At 40.2% G+C, this 20,938-nt stretch overlaps 1 protein-coding gene across 4 annotated transcripts in view; it reads left to right on the top strand.

Annotated features, from left to right (window-relative positions):
* TSHZ1 (teashirt zinc finger homeobox 1) overlaps positions 1-20,938 on the top strand; it is a 118,574-nt gene that overhangs the window by 92,926 nt on the left and 4,710 nt on the right. The window contains exon 2 of one of the 4 annotated variants that reach the window (XM_061594335.1): positions 2,962-3,092. The exons of the other annotated variants lie outside the window; for them this stretch is intronic. Within the exon in view, the coding sequence (XP_061450319.1) occupies positions 3,083-3,092 (10 nt within the window). The 5' untranslated portion in view covers positions 2,962-3,082. The remainder of the gene's footprint in view (positions 1-2,961; positions 3,093-20,938) is intronic. 4 annotated transcript variants of the gene reach the window in all.

The following is a 20,938-nucleotide window of genomic DNA, read 5'->3' as shown; positions in this document are numbered from 1 at the left end:
GCTAGTATGCAACAAACCAAAGTCCTGATTAACTCTGAATTGAATAGAATCTGCTGATAAAAGATCAGAAATTAACTGCTGTGCAATTTCACTTACATGTTAGCAGTGCTTGCACACGGGTGCAATATCCAGCTAGTCTAAGGACTGCTGATGTGCAAATGTTGTGTGTGTTTGGGCCAGTACACAGGAGATAAATATTTAACTTTGATGTCAGTCTTGTGGAATTCTTACATGAGTGTGGGCTTTCTGAGCATGTAATTAATCCTCTAGATCAGGAGTAGGAAACCTGTAGTCCTCTAGGTGTTGTTGAAGTACAACTCCCATCTTCCCTGACCACTGGTCATGCTGGCTCGAGCAGATATGGGTTGGAGTCCAACAACATCTGGAAGGCCGCAGGTTCTCCAGACCACTCCTGCTATAGATGTTTGTTAAAGCTTAATTCATTGTTTAAAATGCCAGTATGGCATGAATTGCAATACTTAACATTCAAATATAAGTCCCATTCTCTTCCCTTCCTCACAGTAGTGACATAAAAGTAGATTTTTTTCCTTTTTTAAAATTTACCTTTTAATGTTTGCCTGTGATGCTGTCCTTTCTGTAGGCCTATAGAATTTCCTAATCAGATTGAAAATAAGTGTTGTAATACTAGGACTTTCTTGTCTGTCTTCATAGATCAGAAAACTTGCTATGGTTGGGGCATACATATCCTTGCTTATCCAGTAGTAATCAGATGACAGTGCTCTAGGAGGTAACAGAACTCATAGGTGGGAATGGTAGATGTATTCTAATACTGCAAAGACAGAATCCAACCAGTGGTCCTGATGGACATAGTTACCAATTGTCAGAGTGGTTTGATAGTTAGTCCCTCTTTCCAGAAACCTCTAGGAATTGTAGCTCTTTGAGAGGAATAGGGGTCTCCTAACAACGCTCAGTACCCTTAACAAGCTACAGTTCCCAGGATATTTTGGGGGAAGCCACAACTGTTTACAGTGGAATAATAGCGGAATAAATGTATGGTATGAATGTGGTCTTAGAGTGTGCAATTTATTCTCCTTGCTTATATTGACTGACAATCTGTTAACTCCTTTTCCCTTGGTCCCTATACTTGCGTGAGCAGATTATATCCAAATTTGCAAACATTTTTTATTTGAAGATCAAATCTTTTGTGATTTAATTTTAACTGCTGCATTGTATTATTATTATTATTATTATTATTATTATTATTATTATTATTATTGTATTATTCATCCTGATTGGAATACATGATGACAACTAAAATGCAAGAATCAGCAACATAGCTTAGTAAATTGAATTTAAGATATATGGGAGCCATTTTCTTAAACTGTTTGCTCTGAACACTGGTTCTCAGCATGTGGCTTTTATGAAGCCCGATCTTGTAATGGACCAGATGTAGGTCTCTTAGAGATTAATATATAAAAATGAGGCTAGGATCCAAAGAATAACATCAGCAGGGCTTTGGACTTGTGTTTTCCATATATTAGGTCCCAAAAACTGTTTGAACCTCAAGCAGGGCCAGCATCAGCACCTGGCATCTTTGGGCAGCTGCCAGGGCCCTACAGCCCCAACAGTGCCTGTTGCTGCTGCTACTGCTTGCATTGCCCCTCCTTTTAAAAAAAGTTTGCAACCTATTGCTCCAAGCTATGCTATGTGGCTAAGTAGAGTCATCATTTTAAAAAAATCCCACAATGCCCTGGAACAATGGTATACCAGGGGCATTGTGGGAAAAATACACAGCAGAAAGACCCAGCCTCCTTGACTAGTCAGAGCACTGATCAGAGTCTTGTTGCCCTTTGAATGCTTCCAGGACTGCTGGAGGAGGAGCCCACCAGACCCTACCGTGCCCAGTGCTTCCTCAGACTTGGAGTTAGTTCTGAATTCGGAGAGATTCAGAAGTAACTTAACTTGTGATTATGGCATAGGGCTCTGGTGTTCAAAGGAGAGGGAAAGTTACACTGGGTAATGATAGGGTTTAAAGTGATTGATTGTTCAAAAGCTGCAAATGGCTCACAGCTTCAGAAACAAACAACAACCCAACTCCATAGCTGAGAGGTTCAGCAAATACACTAACTGAACCAACACAGAGACAGCCAAAGATTGATAGAGGCATTTGTTAATTAGCAAGAAAAACTGACTAATACCTTCTCACACCCTTCTCACACAGCCAGAACTTAAATACTTACAAGATTAAATCAGAGTAGAAGACATTTTACACCCCTGGAGGTGGGACCGCTTATGAGGATTCTGAAGAGAAGACCCCAATCATTTCCATGGATGGAAAGATCTGTCAGTTTCAGTTTTCTCCGTTTCTCATTTTTCCAGTCTTAAATTCAGTTCTCTCAATTTCTGCAGCAATTTGCATTTTTTTAAAAAAAAATCCTCATGAAAATTCTCCAATATTTTAGTGCAAATTTCTCCTAATAAGCACATTTTTGAAAGCAGGTTTAACAAAGGTACACATTTTTTGCAATCCATTTCTTGTTATCTAATGCGTTTTTGCATGTTATTTTCACTCATATATTCATTTTTATGCACGCTTTCCCCTCCTATATGCATTTTTGTAAATATTGTTTAGTTGGCGAACTGCATCACAAAATTCTAATAAATGCAAATTTCTAAGGTTGGCTGTGTTTCAATTCTCATACTGATTTGGAAAGTGCGAGTTTGATAAATTCTGCTTAAAATGTGATTTGTATCAAAATTCTCACCCATCCCTTATCGTTTCCCCTGACACAATTAAATATCCTTTCCAATTGCCTTCACCAAACACACTGTAGTATCACCAGTGAGATCAACTTCTAGTTATCTTATTGGTCCCACACAAATACATGTGTCATCTATGACACCAACTCCCTGTTCTCGTGTGGGGGTTTTACTCATATTAAAGTGATTTTACTTCCCCATTCTTGAGCTTAAAATAATTCTGACCCAAACTGTACTTAGATCATTGCCTGAAGACCATCTGTACTTTACTTCAGTGGGACAACTGCGTCATCAACTCATAGAATTTTTCTACTTTCCTATACTTTATCAGCGACAGAATGTCAAAAGACTGGTACATCCCATGATCTCAGGTTTGTTTCACTTCCACTTTGACTAATTACTAATTCAGTACATTTGAAGACAATAAGCAGCATCATTTTGCTTAAGGGACCTATAGTGCTTGCAGTCTTGTAATATTAGAAAACACATATACCTTTGCCAAAGGACAGAATCCCTAATTCTAAAAATCCTAAGAGTGGGCTCCAGCTCTTAAGTACACCTACATCAATCGTAGTAACTTAATAATGACTTACTTAAGTCCATTGATTTTAATAGGTCTAGTCAGATACTAATCAGCGTGGAACACTATTGGTGCTAAAGATCTAGGGTGGTGAAGTTGAACATGGGACTTTGGAAGCCCATATTGAAATTCCATAGAACTGAAGCCATGAAATTCACTAGGTAGCCTTGGCTAAGCCACCATCTCTTAGCCAATCCTATGTCACAAGGTTTTGGTAAAATGGAATTAAGAATAATATATTCATGTGGCAAATAACTAATGGTAGAAATAGTAATGAAAGAACTGCATTATTTATTAAAATATGTCAAGATGTATGCGTTTGGAGAGATTCTGAAACTTAATTTATATCAGAACACCATGTTACAAATTTCTCCAGCTGAAAGTGAATTTTGTAAAATTGTAAGGCTGTCCCCAAATTTCAGTATAAAAAGCAGTAGTTTTGTGAAATGTGCTGAATTTCAAGTGAATATTCAGGCAGACATACTGTTATGGAAGAAACTATTTTTTTATATCTACAGAGCAATGAGAGCATAGAAGTGAATGTAAAAGTGGGTGGGGACTCATTTTTTCCTCATCTATGCAACCACATGCTACATAGTATACTTGTTTTAATGCAAGTGGATCAAATTCTGGTTCTACTGCTGCTGCTGCTGATCAAATAACTGATAAAAATGCACAGTTGTTAAAATAATCAGAGCAGTATGTTTATGCTAAACTATATGCGGTGTTTCATTGTAAATAGTTAATAGCCAAAAGATGAATGTTTGCCCTTAACTCTCTGTATAACTTTGGGATCTATTTCAAGGCTAAATACTTTTTTAAAACTGCTTTTCCAAAAGCTATGTGCATTATAGCACTTATTAGTATAATAAATCATTTTACTTGTCAGTCAAAAGCTAAGGATGCAGGATGTGTACTGACTATTCCAGTGATGGAATATAAATCACTCAAGATTAAATTACGCAATAATTTAGAAATTTAGCTTTTTGCATTTTGCACTTCCATTTGTTTTGATGACTTGCATTTTTTACAACCATCCAGGATTTTTATGAACAATCTTTAGGGCATCTCTCACCTCCTTCCTCTTCATTTTCCAGGGGGCAAATTTTCACAGGAAGAAGAGTTGCAACACAGATGCCTGCAGTAGCTGCTCCAAAAAGATTGCTGTATTTTCATTGACATGCAGTGCATTACCATAATTGGCTTTTCTACATGATAGGAGAGAGGAAATAATAATGTCATTTTATTTACAGCCAGAGTGTCGCTTTATGAGACTTCTCCAAGTTTCTGCCATGCTGTGTAGGTCAAATGACATCTTTTGATCAGTCCTGTCCAAAGATATCAAAGCTGAGTGGCATGTAATGGAGACCTAGTGACAAACCAAATCTAGAAAAGAAATAAGACTGCCAGTTTCCCATTAAACAGCCTGCTAAACAGCACAGCTTCCCTGTGTCGGCTACGAAACTACTCTGACCACCTAAATCAGGAGAATGAAAGGAGGCTGAATTGGACATTAGTACTGCAAATGACTGCTGTGATTGCCACTATTTCCCTCGTCCCCCCTTCCCCCAAAAATCAGCAAGCAAACCATGCGAGTTACAGTTAGACTGGTCTTCTCCCGTTTCATTTATGTTCTGCCACTTGCTGGTTTTCTGATCTGGTTTGTTTAGGTTTGACATCAGCCAAATGGTAGAGCAGGATATCTCTGACAGATATTCTTACTGATTTAACAAGTAGCAGACCTTTGCAAAGATGGCTTTTCTAAAGCAAGATTTCATCTCCCCTCCTTTTTTTAAAAGTCTGTCTTTCTTCCCTTTCATCTCCTTTCCTCCTTTTTATTATACTTACCACATACTCACTAAAGTTGTGAACTCTTACAGGGGTAGGGATGTAGCTACATGTAAGATTGCATGACCCAAAGGGCATCTGTATCTTTTTTCCCTTGTCCTTTGCTAGCTTTTTAAACAGGAAATTAAAATAACAAGTTTCTAGGTCTAGGGTTACTGGGGGGCTACCAGTATGGTTTTCAGGGACAATACTCAGAATTGGCCAGATCTCAAAATCCTTACTCTGTTTTCACTCAGTTCTCAGCAGAGTATGATTCCTTTTAGTCAGTGGGAGTTTGCCAAAGTGAGCACAGTGTTTAAAGTGCATGTGCCAGTATTCCTATCAAACATTCATACTGGAAACTGGAGGGGGGGGAACAACGTCAGTAGTAACTGGTTAATAGAGTATTTGCATTCTTTTGAAAATTTGGCACTTAGCAGTCTTGATGCACTCAGAATTCTTTTACATATACTTGACTTAATTTTTACCTTTTTTTGCTACTAGTGTTTAATTCTAGTATTTTTAATGCTAATATTATTTAATAGACATAGTTAATATTGTGTGCTAAACAGTCATTTTTGTAGAGGTGGGAAGACTTGTTAAACAGGTATGTAGAATGCTTTTTATCTAGCTATTCCTGTCCCCTGCATAGTATTGTTCTATTGTGAACAAACTGATTTTTGTTTAAAGTTTTATACTACTGTCTCTCTTTCCCAAGGTCTCAGTGTATAGAAACCCAATGACATCCAGATCTGTAATTGCTGTAATAATAGTATTGTTGCTTTTTACCATTGTACGTATGTAACACGTTCCCAGTAGCACACTGGAACAAAACAGAAAATTGAAACTGAGCCACTGATCCCACTGTCAGAGGTGCCCAAGTAAAATGTACCTTTGAAAATGTTTACATACAAGATCTGGTAGCTTCAGCACCTTCTGCGGTAGTGCTGTCTTTGAAACACATCATTGCGCTCATCATAGCAAAGTCCATCCTGAAGTAGGAGAGCAGGGAAAGAGGGAGGAAAATAACACATATGCAGTCTAGAATCAATTATTCAAAACTAATGGGAATTTTGCTATTCAGTAGGAGAAAGAATTTGCTTCTTGGTAAACAAAGTATTAGTATGCATGATTTTTAATTAATTTTCAAGAGTGACATTCTGCAGCTTAACTTTCTTTTATGGAATAAGCTAGAAAGGTTGTTTGAGAGCTTTGTAGCCCCCCCTTTTTTACTGTTATACATATCCTAGTAACCTTGCAAACAATAAGCTTATTTATTTATTTATTTATTTCATTCCATTTCTATACCACCCTTAGCCTATGGCTCTCTGGGCGGTTCACAGCAAGGAATAAAATACAATACAGTAAAAAATCAGATAAAATCATTAAAAACATACAACTTGTGTATGTGAGCCGGGCAGCTTGGTACCAACTACACCTTGTACATAGACTGCAACCCTACCTTCCTGTCCTACCATCCTTTCCGAATCAGAAGGGGAGGAGGCAGCCACCCCCCCATCGCCCCACACCCGAAGATAGTTAAAAAGGCGCCAAAGAAAAGAGGAGGGAAGGGGCGTAGATGTGGGCAGTTTGAGGCGGAGTGAGAGGATCCGGGCCCGAAAGCCCCCTTGATAAGGGACGGGGAAGGCTTGAAACTCTGTTCTATCAACTCTCTTCCATGCCGCGGGTTTTGGTTCATGTTAAGAGTTCATGAGGCGCAGAAGCCCATGTCTGGAAATTACTCTAATAAAAACTGATTTGCTTTCATCAAGTGATTCTGTTCTTGAGTCCCAACCCGGGTACGACAGGTTCCTTGGAAAGAAGGTCAGTAGAGATTTTGGTGTCTTATAGGATATATGGTTTATATTTACACAAATATACAACCTGAGTGTAAGATGGAGGGGTTCTCAGCAGTACCAGTTCATCAGATCTTACTCTCCAAGGCCCATAACTTTGGGGTTCCTTCAGACACAGACAGCAAGTGAGCTTCTCTATCTGTTTCCAGTTCCCAGCTTTTCCTCAAACTAGACTCAAAACACAAGGCTCTCTTTGGCTCCAGGATGGGGGGGGAGGAGGGACTCTCTCCAGAAAGAGTTCCAATAGCAACAGGATCTCTATATTCTTACATATGCTAATGGTGGCCACTTGACAAACCCATTAGCTCGTAGACTATCTTAACAAACGAAACTAGTCTGACCAGTGGATTGGGTTTCTTCCACTGCAGATTCCAAATCAGAGGCTGAAAAGGGGATTCATACAAATCATCCATCTCAACCCTTAATCCCATAACAATATGAATGTATACATATAATTTCTTATAAAGCTTAGTTGTTTCATTGTCAGTATTTGTGTACTACTAATATTGAACAATTACCACTTTGTTTACTTTTTGATTCATGTTTTTTGTTTGTGGGCATTTCTAACTTAAAATTATCCTGAGCGCTTGTTTGTCCATCCTGAATCCATAAAATTTATCATTTCATAATATGAGCTAGACCCACAAGCATGAAGCACTTGAAACTGAAATAATTGGGTTTAAGCCAGTTTATTAACCTTCAGTTCAATGTAGTTAAATTAGCTAAAATGCAAGTACATTTTAAAATTTGTTTTAGATTTTGTGTGTATGGGTTTTACTGTTTTACAAAAATGTTTAGATGTGTATAGTTATGCTGATATATATTCTTATTTAAGCATGTTCTTACATTGTTTGACATGTGTAGAGTAAGAAAAATATTTTTATACAAGCTAAATACTTTTTTTCATAATCCATAGTGACATATATTGGAGATTCTTCTGAATTCTACCTGAATAGTTCTGAGAAATGTATTGTTTGGCAATAAATGGATATTATTAAAAGGTATGTTTGTGTGTGAATGCTGTATTTAAAAGTCCTGCTTCAGCAAAGGTCTCAAGGAAATCTGTATTTTTCATTACTTCTTTTCAGATGTTCTACTTGTGTGTCGGTAAAACTAACATGTGAGTGGAGATGAGCATGTTAAGCTCTGTCCCCATGACCCTCCACAAGTTGGAGGATGAACTGAAGCAAGAAACCTGCTGAAGTAGAAGATATGGAACCCCTGAAGTAAAAAATCAGGATCCTAAAGAGTGTGGAGAGCTTCCACAAGTACAAGAAGCTCCCCACTTCAGAAGTTTACCCTCCAAGTCATGGAGGGCGATGGCACTTAGTATACTTGTTCCTACTCTCCTTCCTCACATGTCAGTTTTATATGCAAGTACATTATCTGAAGAGGGCTATTGATTTCCTTATTTCCTATACTTGGGCACAATCTACCAGGTACTTCTGCACAGGCCCAGGTTGGGCACTGGCCAAGGGGCCCTGTGGCTGAGAGGGACCGCTGCTGCTGGGGCTGAGTGGGTGTAGCTCCTGCTCCACGATTAACAGTAGCATCAGGTTGTGGAGCTAGTGCAGATCGCGGAGCAGGAGGCACATTCCCAGGCAACCCCCCCATTGCTGGCACGGGCTGGCCACGCCATTTCCCACATTTCTGCATCAGTGTGCTGTGCACGCATGCTTCCCATCACCCAAGACGGTGGCGGGGCAACAACACCCTGCTGCCATCTTAGGTGATGGGAAGCATGCGTGCACAGCACACCAACACAGTTATGCAGCTGGGCCTATTTAAGCCCGGGGCAGTAGTGGTGGTAGTGCCACTGCACCGCCACCACCTTTAGGGACCTGCTGCAGTCTGGTGCTGGCCCTGCTTCTCCACAAGGCATACTGAAATAAATGAGACTAGAAGTACACATGTGGAGCAGATTGTGTAACATGTGTGATACTGCTGTGCCTGCATTTATAATCACCAGCCAGAATTAAATGTCTCATTTCAATATGTTATGTTGAAAACAGCATGCTTATGTGCTACTGAGCTGCATGTGTCTACAGTGCTTAACTTGTTTGTAGTCAGTGTTGGCTTCACCAGGGTTGCAATGATTATGCAACAGAAGCGTATGCAGACATATGCTCAGTTACAATATTGAAATTAAGTTTTAAACACTGGCCCTCAATAACTGATTATTTGGCACCACTGATGTTGCATGAAGTTTAATTGAGTAATAATTAAAAACAGGCATCTGTTTTCTGTTGAAGTCAATGACAATTGCTCCATTGATTTTAGTGATTGTGGCCCCTTTAGTGATCATCTTTTGCCTCTTTTAAAATGATGTTGTTTTGTATAGCCCAATGAAAGTATGCAGAAAAGAATACATGTTTAATGAATGTGGCTAAGGGACAATGTTACTGTATTTAATATATAACATCACAGAATTTGAGGACACACATCCAGCATTATCATGATCTTATCCTATTTGCCTTTGGCTTTTCAGACATGGTCTGAGTTATTTACAGTGTACACCTCACTGAAGCAAACACAATGTGCTATACCATTAATACATACAATATATAGCACCTCATGTCGATTTACATTAGAATGCACACATTTTAATATTGTTCAAAGATGACAGCATATATAAGAGGAGACATCAGCATTCAGAAGGCATATCATATGGGCACAGATTTTTAACAAGATGTGATAACAGAAAAACAGAAAAAACATATAGCTTCAGTCTTCCTATAGCTGTAATTTGTAGAATTTCCCTCTGGCAAAATTATAGAGAGAAACAGAAAAAGATACAGAGGAGCTTGGTTGTATTATACACTGCAATATAGGTTGTTGTGAGTATATATTTAGGCACCTTGAAATCAGAAAATAGTGTTTGATTTAAATATCTCTCTGTGATTATAGGCCACAAATGTAACCCTGCATCACACGTTTAAAATATCTACTGAGACACAGGAGCCAAAGGAAGAAATTCAGTGGGAAATGTTTCATCACAATATTAAATAATTAGTTGACCTCAGTGGCAGTTTCATATAGCAGCAATTAAATGCAAACCTTTCTCTTATTTGATGCAGAATGTTGTAGCATCTGACTGCAAACAATTGCAGAACAAACTTTCAAAGCTTTAACTTGAATAAACAGCTTTTAAAAAACAACACTATGTATTTCCCTGTGTATGCTCTGCCAATAACTTTCTGGACTTAAAATAATATTAACCTTGTGAAATACTGTATATTATTTGTGCTAACATTCTCACTACAAACATTATTAAATTCCAAATACTATGTATTATATTTATCCAACAACAGGAATATTTCAGTGAATTCCCCCCCCCAAGGCAATTCTGTAATTTAAACCATGATGAACTGCAGCATTAGCGTCTGGGTACATCTGTGTGTGTGTGTGCATTTGTATAGTATAGCGTAGCCATGTAAATTCAGTTGGCATGAGGAATATTTTTTTAAATGATGAGAACACAGAAAGTGTGCTCTGAATTGCTTTGTATATGTCTGCATTTCGCTGTCATATTGTGTGCATAGAAACAAACTAATTTTGTCCAATAATAACAGAAAATATAAAAATACCTTTTTTTGTATGTGACATAAGCAGCAGTTTATAAGAAGTTTTTATAGAACAACTCAAGAAACATGAATCAAAAATATAATGTTCTTTCATTTATAGGGGCACTACAAACCCAAGTAAGTAAAAAGCCGAATTTCATCCTCAAGACTTGTTTTCCCCATTTGTGGTTGAACATCAGACTTTTTATGTAGACTTTTTTACCTTAGTTTGTGGCTGTGTTATGTTGTATAAATGACAGTAGAAAATATTTATGCCAAGCAAAAATGTATGACTTGAAACAAATAGAGTTCACAAGCACAAATAAGAGAAATCAAAAAGATATGTGCTGTAGAGTAATTATTAACTGGATATATACCACCTATGTGGGAACACTGTTTGGTGTTTATTCCAAGGAGGAGTATAGTCTATGTAAATACCTATAGATAAAAATACCAACAAATCAATAGTGTGGATTTTTTCTCAAAGACCCCTAGTGAGCTGTAGATTGCATTTTAACTTTGCAATATATATTATTGAAATATCACAAGTTTATATCCTTATGTAGCAATTTATAATACAAATGTTGCATTCCTATGCATGTTTACTCAGAAGTAACTCCCACTGTCTTCAGAGGGTGTGTTTAGGTTATAGCCTTATTTCTTTTAGGCAGAAGTTGCTGCTTTTTAAAATTATTTAATCCTGGTACAAGGACTATTCTTCAGTGTGCTTGGCTGTGTATGGTATTACAAAGTTAGTATCATGCATTTTCCATACTATGTGAAATGTAGAACATTTTTTTAAAAGTAAATGTAACTTTTGCTGTATGAATATTAAAAATCACACATTTTATTAATCCTTTAAAAATAAATTTAAGCATTACTATGCTAGTCCATGAAAACACACATGTGCCCTGATCCAAAGTCCCTTGTATACTCAAATGCACAAGGCTTCTGCGTGTACGTATGCAGTCCCATTCACTTTAATGGAGAGGGCAGCCTTGAAAATAAAGGAACTTCGTGCATCAAACCTCCTGAAGCAAATTATTTGCTTAAGGTGATTGTGATCCTGATCCTATGTTCTGCTATGCAGAGGTATTAGGATACCTTAAAGCTGGCTGGTACCAATCTATTGATAAAAATCTGGTACCATATCTATTGGTACAATGGGATTTTAGGGGTGAGCAGAGGCCTAAAACTCTTGCACTTTGCATCCTGAGTTCCTGATTCTGGGGCAAGCTTCAGCTGGTTTGGAATTGTATCAAGAGGATTTCCTCTAGTGTTCAGAAGCAGGTATGATGTGTGGCTGTTGTGCTGAAATGCCTTGGTGGCTCTTCAAAAACTATATATGAGGATAATACAGAAGAGGGTAAATGGCAGGATGAAGCCCCCCTCGTGTCTACTTTTAGGTAAAATATTGTAACACTGAATGTATGGACATTTATCTACAAGTTTTTGTGAGATACATTTAACAGTATATTAACAAATGGCAATAGCAGTCTATCTGTCCCATTTTAAAATATATTCTCTGGCTTTTTCTTGCACTTTCCTGCAAAAAGGACTTTGGCTACTTTTTATTATTATTATTATTATTATTATTATTATTATTATTATTATTATTATTATCATCATCATCATCATCATCATCATAATCCATTTGTTTCCTTGGCCCTGATATTACTCAGTATTACTTTCTTCAAAGGGCTTCTCCATTATTATTATTAGTTTACTAAAAACTACATTCTTTTAAAATTGTCCATTTTAGTAAAATAAAATGAGGTCTGGTGGGAGGAGGGGACAGTCCAAGGTATCTTAGGGAGGGAGGGAAAAAGTAAAAATTATTGAACTACTCTGGTTGGTGGAAGGGGATAAGTGGGCCTCCTATTTTTGGCACACTGATTTTAGAAATGTTGAGTGCTGTTGAATTATGAGACAGAAGGGAGTATCTTGCATCTTAGCATATGTTTCTAAGAATAACTGTTCTTTCCCTAAAAAATATTTCTTAAGAAAACAGATAACTCTTTTAAAGTAAGAAATCTGTACAGTACGTAATTAGCATTATCTACTGAACCCCCCCAAAATTATAAAAGTAAGGGATTTTTCTTCCTTATGTCACTATAGCACTATATTACTGGTTTCTTCCAGCATTTTCTTGAATTAGAATATACATTGCTGATCTAGCTAATGGCAAACTGTGCATGGAAAGAAGGCTTTCAGTGGGGCTCCTTAGCTGGATGGGAACTGTGTGGGCAAATAGGCACTACACATCAGATCCATTTCTCATCCAGCAGCTGAGTCTACGCACAAAAGGTTAGAATTCTGATGATCAGCTGTTCGTAGGGGGAGCAGGAGACTCAGTTTGGTCCCTTCTGCTCCCCTCTTTGTTGTGGATGATGAAAGAACTGTAAATGTGGGACCCCAGATGCTCTTTGGGTGCTCAGCTGGATTAAAGTCACTGTATGCACAACATGTCCAATACATAATTACATTTTATGTGCAAACAAATATTCATTTGAAATATTTTGTGAATTGTACATATAACAAAAATATTTTCTGCACAAACACCTACTGGTATCTCTGAGGCAGTTTTTCTAGCAAAGTATGGTTTTTAGTAAACTGGAGCTGACGTACAAAAATTATTTCTATTATATTGTGAAAATCTACATTTATCACTTAGGGTGCATGTATGCTACTTCTGTGAATTGGGCCCTTAGAATAAATGTATTTTGATCTAATGGCCATCTGCTCATGAATATCACATTTGTTAGTTTAAAAAATAGTTTAATTCCAATAAACACGTAATTTTGTAAGATTATATCATTTCACCAGGTGGCATCACAATAGCAAAGTTTGATGTTTACTGAAGGACAATAATCAAGCTGTATATTCTGTTGCATGCTTGATATTTGTCTGTTTTAAGTATTCGTCTCTCATTTTATTTTTGTTTTAGCTGCCAATTGCTCTTGCTAGAATTGTTATGTGATATAGTTTAGCACAGGGATGGGGAACCTGTGGCCTTCCAGTTGTTGTTGCTGTACTCCCATCAGCCCCAGCCAGCATAGCCAGTCGTCAGGGATGATGGAAGTTGTAGTCCAACAACATCTGGAGGGTCATAGGTTCCCCATCTCTGGTTTAGCAGGATGCAAAGTACTGTAAGTCAACATTAGTAGGAGTCAAAATTATGTAGCAATATATCACATTTGGTTTCACTATCCGTTTGTATTAAAATGCTCCTTAGTGCTTCTACTGGTGCGTGGTATTCAAAGTCACCATATGTGAAATTCTTCCCATGAACTTACCATAGTAAGCCAACAACAAAACCCTTTCAATATTTATCCCATTTTGAGGGGGGGGTGTTCTGCAATACATAGTGAGGCTACTTGTCAGCAACTGAAGTCATGCAACATTTTATTTATGAGGAACTGCCCAAATAAGTTTGGTAGAGTTTACCAAGAAGTCTTGAAGAAATGGAGTAAGCCCATTTAATGATTCCAAAAATGATTCCAAGATGGCCAGAGAATATGTCATCTCCACATACATCCTTTGTACATATATTATGAATATATTAAGAATCTTATGCCTGAATGCTGTTGTCTTCAGTTAGTTATTTTGCAGCTGAACTTATTCAAACAACATGGTATTTAAAAGTAGCTTAGTGCTTTTCCATGAAATCCATTAAACAGAAAACATGTGAAAACTGTTTGGCACTACTCTCAAAGGGGTAGTGCGGACATCACAGTAAGCCATGATTTATCATGGCAGGAAGGCTTCACAGGCATTCTCAAGGAGGAGACTGGAAGCTTTTGCTTTTGCTGCAGTTTAGCATTATATCTGCAGTTTAGCATTATATCTGAACCCTAAACTGTGGTTAATGTTTACTATGTTGAAACAAGGCAGTTTCATAACCCATTGTTCAAAGTTAGCTTGTTTCAAATAAATCACAGTTAAAATTAACATAGCCATAGTTTATTAGTTTTTGACAAAAGATAAGTTGCGGTCAATTAAAAAAAAGGAAGTGAAGTGAAATCTTCCAGGCTCCTCCTTGTGACCATGCTGTAGGAAGAGAGGGGAGATGGAGAACATGAGCCCAAGGGTTGCTGTGGCCCATTCCTGTCATAGTTAGCCATGGTTTATCATAATGTCCAAACCAGCTGTTAGCATCCTCTATAAACATTGTAGATTTAGTCAACAAACTTACACTAATAATTTCCAGCTATTCCAGTTATTTCCTATTGATTTTTTTCCCAATCTGTTAAGTCTTAAACCCTTTTCAATTTTTCCCTCTGGTTGTTTTCTCAGTAATCTAGTTTACAGAGTAAAACTTTTAAGTGGTAAAACCCTCCCTTATATTTCCCTTTCTGAGAACTGTTTCTGCATTTTTTCTAATGAATTATTCTCTAATTTTGCACTATGAATGATATCATCAGTTTGGTAGAGGTGTGTTTAATACTATTTGCATCTGACCATGCATCCCTTCAGATGCGTATATCTTAATACTTCTTGAATTAATGTTGTGATAACAGGAATGCTAATAAAAAGAAACCTCTGTCAGTTAGTATCCTAGCTTACATTTCTGTCATTCAGTAATGGGTGGAGGAAAATAAAATTGCCCAGTGACTAATTATTGCTACTTTACTTTCAAATCGAAGCTTAACTTTTGTTCTCTGTATAGTTTATTTTTATGTATTTTTATTTATGTGCTTAGAAATGCTAGCGATTAAGCAATATATAAATTCCTTAAATAAATAAATGAAACTTCTTGCTCAGTTGTGCCATTATGGCCAAGGTGGTCCACTGGATTGTTGGTCTTGGAACTCCTAACTTCAAATTTCCACTCAATTGTAGGTAGCTCTAAAGCTACAATCCTATATAAATTTACCTAGACATAAGTCTTATAAAGTTCAGGGGACTCTTGAGTAGATATTGCATATGAACTGTTATTCATATTAGTAACCATCTATAAAATCAGGGCCAGGGCCAGGCATGACTGTGCCTTTGTGCACCAGCCTGCCCCAGGCCCGCAGTGCTGTACAACCAATATCCCCTCCTGATACAGGCAGCGTGGGGCTTAAATAGGACCACCTCCCCTACCTACCTCTTGCATCAGTGCACACAACTGCCATTAACTAAAATGGTGGCAGGGGTGTCAACCCCTTAGGGATGTCCCCCCCATCTTTGTTGATGGAAGCCATGCACGCACAGGGTGTGCACACTGATGTGCTAATGCAACAGGTAGGTGGTGTGTGTGTGTGCGCATGCATGTGTGTGCCTAGGAGCTCCCACTCCGCAATTACGGAGCAGGAGCACTACCCTCCACCCTAAAGAGGGGCCCCTCAGGGCTGCAGGGGTCCTCGGTCAGGGCCCAACTTGGCTGCCCACTCGTGCTGGGCCTTTATAAAATAACAGTAGTAGTGGTGCCACTGTGCAGTTTGCAGGTAAGAATCCAGATTTTGGGATTCTTAGGAGTCAAGTGGGAAAGTGGAGACTTTAGGACAATGAAAGAAAGGAAAGGAGGGGAAAGGTATGTGAAAGACTGCTGGGGTGCTGAGGCTTGTTTCATAGGTGGGAAAGGAAAGGCAGAACTGGAAAAGGCAATGGATTTCAAGCCACTTAGGGAAATTCTGGGGCAGGGATCTTGCAGATGAGTGGACTGGAATGATATGAATAGAAGCAGTAGTGTAGTAGCAAATTCAGAAGTGCAGGGTCTCTTCTTGCTAATCCCCCTTTGCTCCTGGGCTGAGAATGAGATCCCTGTTTATGCCTTTACCCACAATAACAGACGTCCCTAGGAGCCATTAAGCATGAAAGGGGAGAGTGTTAGCTACTGAGAAGAGTCTTCTCAGTGGCTGACTCTCTTTCACTCTGATTGGCTCTGATAAGCAGGAAAGGACAAGGAAGCATGTTAGAAGACTCTTCTTAGTGGCTAACACACTCCCCTTTCAAGCTGATTGACTTGTAGGATGCTGCAGACATAGGGACCCTACTGTGTCCCTTCTCCTCAAAACACAAGGAGTGTAAGACCCCCAAGACCCCAGATGACTACACCTCTGAATAGAAGTACCTCTCCTAGATTATCTGTGTGGCTTGATATTGAGGTTAAAGGTATAGGTACCTCTTCTGCAACAGAAAGAGAGATAGAGAAGGAACACAGAGTTTCACAAGATTGCTCTTGTGCAGAAAAGGCATGTATCTTTGTGTCTAAAAGATTCCTAGCTTCTGGAGCAGAAACTTGGGGGCATGATTTGCCACCTTAATAAGTGATATCCAGGGAGGGACACAGGAGGTGAGGAATGGAGACAATATGTATACTAGAGGGGTAATTATTTGTGTCACATAAGACAGCATTTCATGCTCCTCCTTCTGTTTCTAAGACCAGAATGAGCCTGCCATTCTAATCACAGCCTACCCTTGTATAAAATAATCAAAATTAGGGTGATTTCTTAACACCATTTGCAGATATTGTAAACCATTGTTCATAGGAATGGGATAGTATGAGTAACAGTAGTACATAAAACTTAATAATAATTAATGATCAGTTGTTAATTTGAGTTCCAAGATAAACTTGTTTTAGCTCTGCCTTGCTTCACTACCACAGAGCTTTATAAATTCTTCTGTGCTCATGTTCAATGCATCCAGTGCATTGAGTGTAAAGTGTTGGATTTGGACCACAGAGTTTTCCGGACTTGCCTTTTCCATCGGGTTTCCCTGCTTTTTGCAGGACTAGGATCGTGACCTGAATTAGCTGTTTTGCTTACTTGCTATCCAGACATTTTATTTTGAGGGTTTTTTTATTTGTTTGATACTTGCCTGTCGGTTGTAGGGTGTTGGTTTTAAGAGTATAGTCTTGCCTGCTGTTAAGGAAGGATGTGTTTTCAATATAAGTGGGGAGGGGAGGGGAACCAGGGGGCTGCCATTCATGTTTTGGAGGGCAGAGGGAGATACGGAGTGGGGAGACAGTTATGTCATCGTGGGAGATAGAAGCGTAATAGGGTGTTGGTTGCCCCCAAACTGTCTCCCCATTCAAATAGTCTGGACAGCTGTGGTGATAGTTCCCCTGGGTTGAAAATGCTGCTTGTGAATGCCAGGTCGGTGAATGGTAAAACAACGGCCATTCAGGATTTGATCCTGGATGAGCACGCCGACCTGGCTTGTATCACGGAGACCTGGTTGGATGAAGCTGGGGGGGTTAATCTCTCCCAGCTTTGCCCGCCAGGTTTCTCCGTGCAACAGCAGGCGAGACCTGGGGGACGGGGAGGTGGAGTTGCAGTGATCTATCGTGATGCCATCTCCCTGACCAGGTGCCCTCTCCCACAGTCTTCAGGGTTTGAATGTGTATATTTGAAGTTGGGTGGCCAGGACAGAATAGGGATTCTGTTGGTGTACCGCCCACCCCGCTGCTCAACAGTCTCCCTTCCTGAGCTAGCCGGGGAGGTCTCGGGGTTGGTGTTGGAGTCCCCACGGCTTGTGGTATTGGGTGACTTCAACATCCACGCCGAGACCGCTCTGTCAGGAGTGGCTCAGGACTTCATGGCCTCCATGACAACCATGGGTCTGTCCCAAGTATTATCTGGCCCCACTCATGCCGCTGGCCACACTTTGGACCTTGTTTTCTGTGCAGGTTGGGATGATGGTGATCTTGGTGTGGAGGAACTCTCTGTAGTACCGTTGTCATGGACAGATCACTACCTGGTTGGGTTTAGATTCACTGGGACTCAGAACCTCTGTAGGGGTGGGGGACCGATTAGAATGGTCCGCCCCAGGAGACTGATGGATCCAGATGGTTTCCTGATGGCTCTTGGGGATTTTCCTGTCACCTCAGCAGGTGATTCTGTCAAAGCCCTGGTTGACCTCTGGAATGGGGAAATGGCCAGGGTGGTGGACACGATCGCCCCGGAGCGTCGCCTCTCACGGAGTGGAGCCAAACCAGCTCCTTGGTTTACCAGGGAGCTGGCGGTGATGAAACGAATAAGACGGGGACTAGAGCGACGTTGGCGGAAGACTCGGAATGAGTCTGACCGAACACGGGCTAGAGCCTATTTGAAGGCCTACTCCGTGGCAGTGCGGGCAAAGAAGAAACTTTTCTTTTCTGCCACCATTGCGTCTGCCGGGAGCCGTCCAGCGGAGCTGTTTCAAGTGGTCAGAGGTCTTTTACATTCAGGCCCCCGAGAGGGTAATATAGACCACTCAACAGCCTGCTGTCAAGAATTTGCACGGCACTTTGCAGATAAAGTCGCTCAGATTCGCTCCGACTTGGACGCTAAAATTGATACAGTCTCAAGGGATGTAACTTTGGCTCCTGCTTGTCCAATAACAATGGATTCTTTTCAATTTGTACAGCCCGAGGATGTGGACAAGATCCTTGGAGAGGCGAGAGCCACCACATGTTTGGGAGACCCTTGCCCTTCCTGGCTCATTAAGAGTGCCATAGGGGGACTGGCCGACTGGATGAGGGGAGTGGTAAATGCCTCTTTACAACAAGGCAGAATTCCAATGTGCCTAAAAGATGCAGTTGTAAGACCTTTGTTGAAAAAGCCCTCCCTGGATCCCTCTATAATGGGTAATTATCGGCCAGTCTCCAACATTCCATTTCTGGGTAAGGTAATAGAGCGTGTGGTGGCTGCCCAGCTCCAGAGATTCTTGGATGAAATGGATTATCTTGACCCATTTCAGTCTGGTTTCAGGCCTGGCTATGGGACAGAGATGCCTTTGGTCGCCTTGGTGGATGACCTATGCAGAGAGCTGGACATGGGGAGTGTGTCCCTGTTGGTTCTACTGGACCTCTCAGCGGCTTTCGATACCATCGACCATGGTATCCTTCTGGGTCGCCTTGCCAGGATGGGACTTGGGGGCACTGTGTTGCGGTGGCTCGGCTCCTTCCTGGAGAGATGAACCCAGAAGGTGGTGCTGGAGGATTCTTGTTCGACTCCTTGGCCGTTGACATATGGGGTCCCTCAGGGCTCAGCTTTGTCCCCCATGTTATTTAACATCTACATGAAACCTCTGGGTGAGGTTGTCCGGGGGTTTGGGGTTCGGTGTCATCAGTATGCGGATGACACCCAGCTCTATTTCTCCTTTCCACCTAAAACCAAGGAAGCTGTCCTGGTCCTAAACTGGTGCCTGGCATCAGTGATGGACTGGATGAGGGTGAACAAATTGAAATTAAATCCAGACAAGACAGAGGTGCTCCTGGTTAGTCGAAAGGCAAATCAGGGAATAGGGATTCAGCCTGTGCTGGATGGGGTTACACTCCCCATGAAGACACAGGTTCGCAGTTTGGGTGTGCTCCTGGACTCAGCTTTGAACTTGGAGGCCCAGGTCTCTGCAGTGGCCAGGAGTGCTTTTGCCCAGTTAAGACTGGTGCGCCAGCTGCGCCCATTCCTGGAGACACCTGATTTGACTACGGTGATGCATGCCTTAGTTATATCCCATTTAGATTACTGTAACATGCTCTATGTGGGGCTGCCATTGAAGACTGTTCGGAAACTTAAACTGGTACAAAGAGCTGCAGCCAGAGTGCTAACTGGGGTTGGTTACAGGGACCATACAACCCCCTTGTTACTGGCTGCCAGTTTGTTTCCGGTCACAATTCAAAGTGCTGGTTTTGACCTATAAAGCTCTATACGGCCTAGGTCCAGGCTATTTGTCAGACCGTATCTCCCTATATGAGCCTGCCCGGGCATTGAGATCCTCAGGAGAGGCCCTTCTCTCAGTCCCAACACCTTCACAAGCACGATTGGTCGGGACGCGAGATAGGGCCTTCTCGGTGGCTGCCCCCAGGTTCTGGAGCTCTCTTCTTAGGGAAGCACGAATGGCCCCTTCCTTGCTATCCTTCCGTCAGCAGGCAAAGACCTTTTTATTCCGACAGGCTTTTGGACTAGAAGATGTTTAAGATAGGGCCTCATAAGGTCTGTTGTATTGTTCTATGGTCCTATTCTTAGTGTTTTAAATTGTCTTAGTATCTTAAGTGTATGTTTCATGGTTTTAATGTCGCGAATAGTTTAATTCTATTTTAATTGTATATTTTTGTATTTTTTTACCTATGTGTAGTTTTTATTTGTAAGCCGCCTTGAGTTCCAGTTTTGGAAAAAGGGCGGGGTAAAAATATAGATTCATTCAATCAAGTTCAGATCCCCACTTACCACTGAAGCTCATTGGATGACTTTGGCTGTTGTGAAAATAGAGACAATCCAATTATTTATGATAAATAAATAAACTCAACCCATTACCTCATTTACTCCAGAGCATCTCAGTTAGTTACAATGACAAAATAAGTGTTATATTTCAGAATAAGTGGCTGAAGAATGCATTCAGACCAGGTTATTCTGTTAGTCAAACATTGATCCTGCTAATATGTCATAGTGGATTTTTAATTGCAACTAAAAATGTTGAACTCC

This window comes from Rhineura floridana, chromosome 1 (genome assembly GCF_030035675.1).
Source record: "Rhineura floridana isolate rRhiFlo1 chromosome 1, rRhiFlo1.hap2, whole genome shotgun sequence".
In the NCBI taxonomy this organism is placed as follows: Eukaryota; Metazoa; Chordata; class Lepidosauria; order Squamata; family Rhineuridae; genus Rhineura; species Rhineura floridana.
Note: the sequence above shows the minus strand (reverse complement) of the source record. Positions and strands in the feature narration are given on the sequence as shown.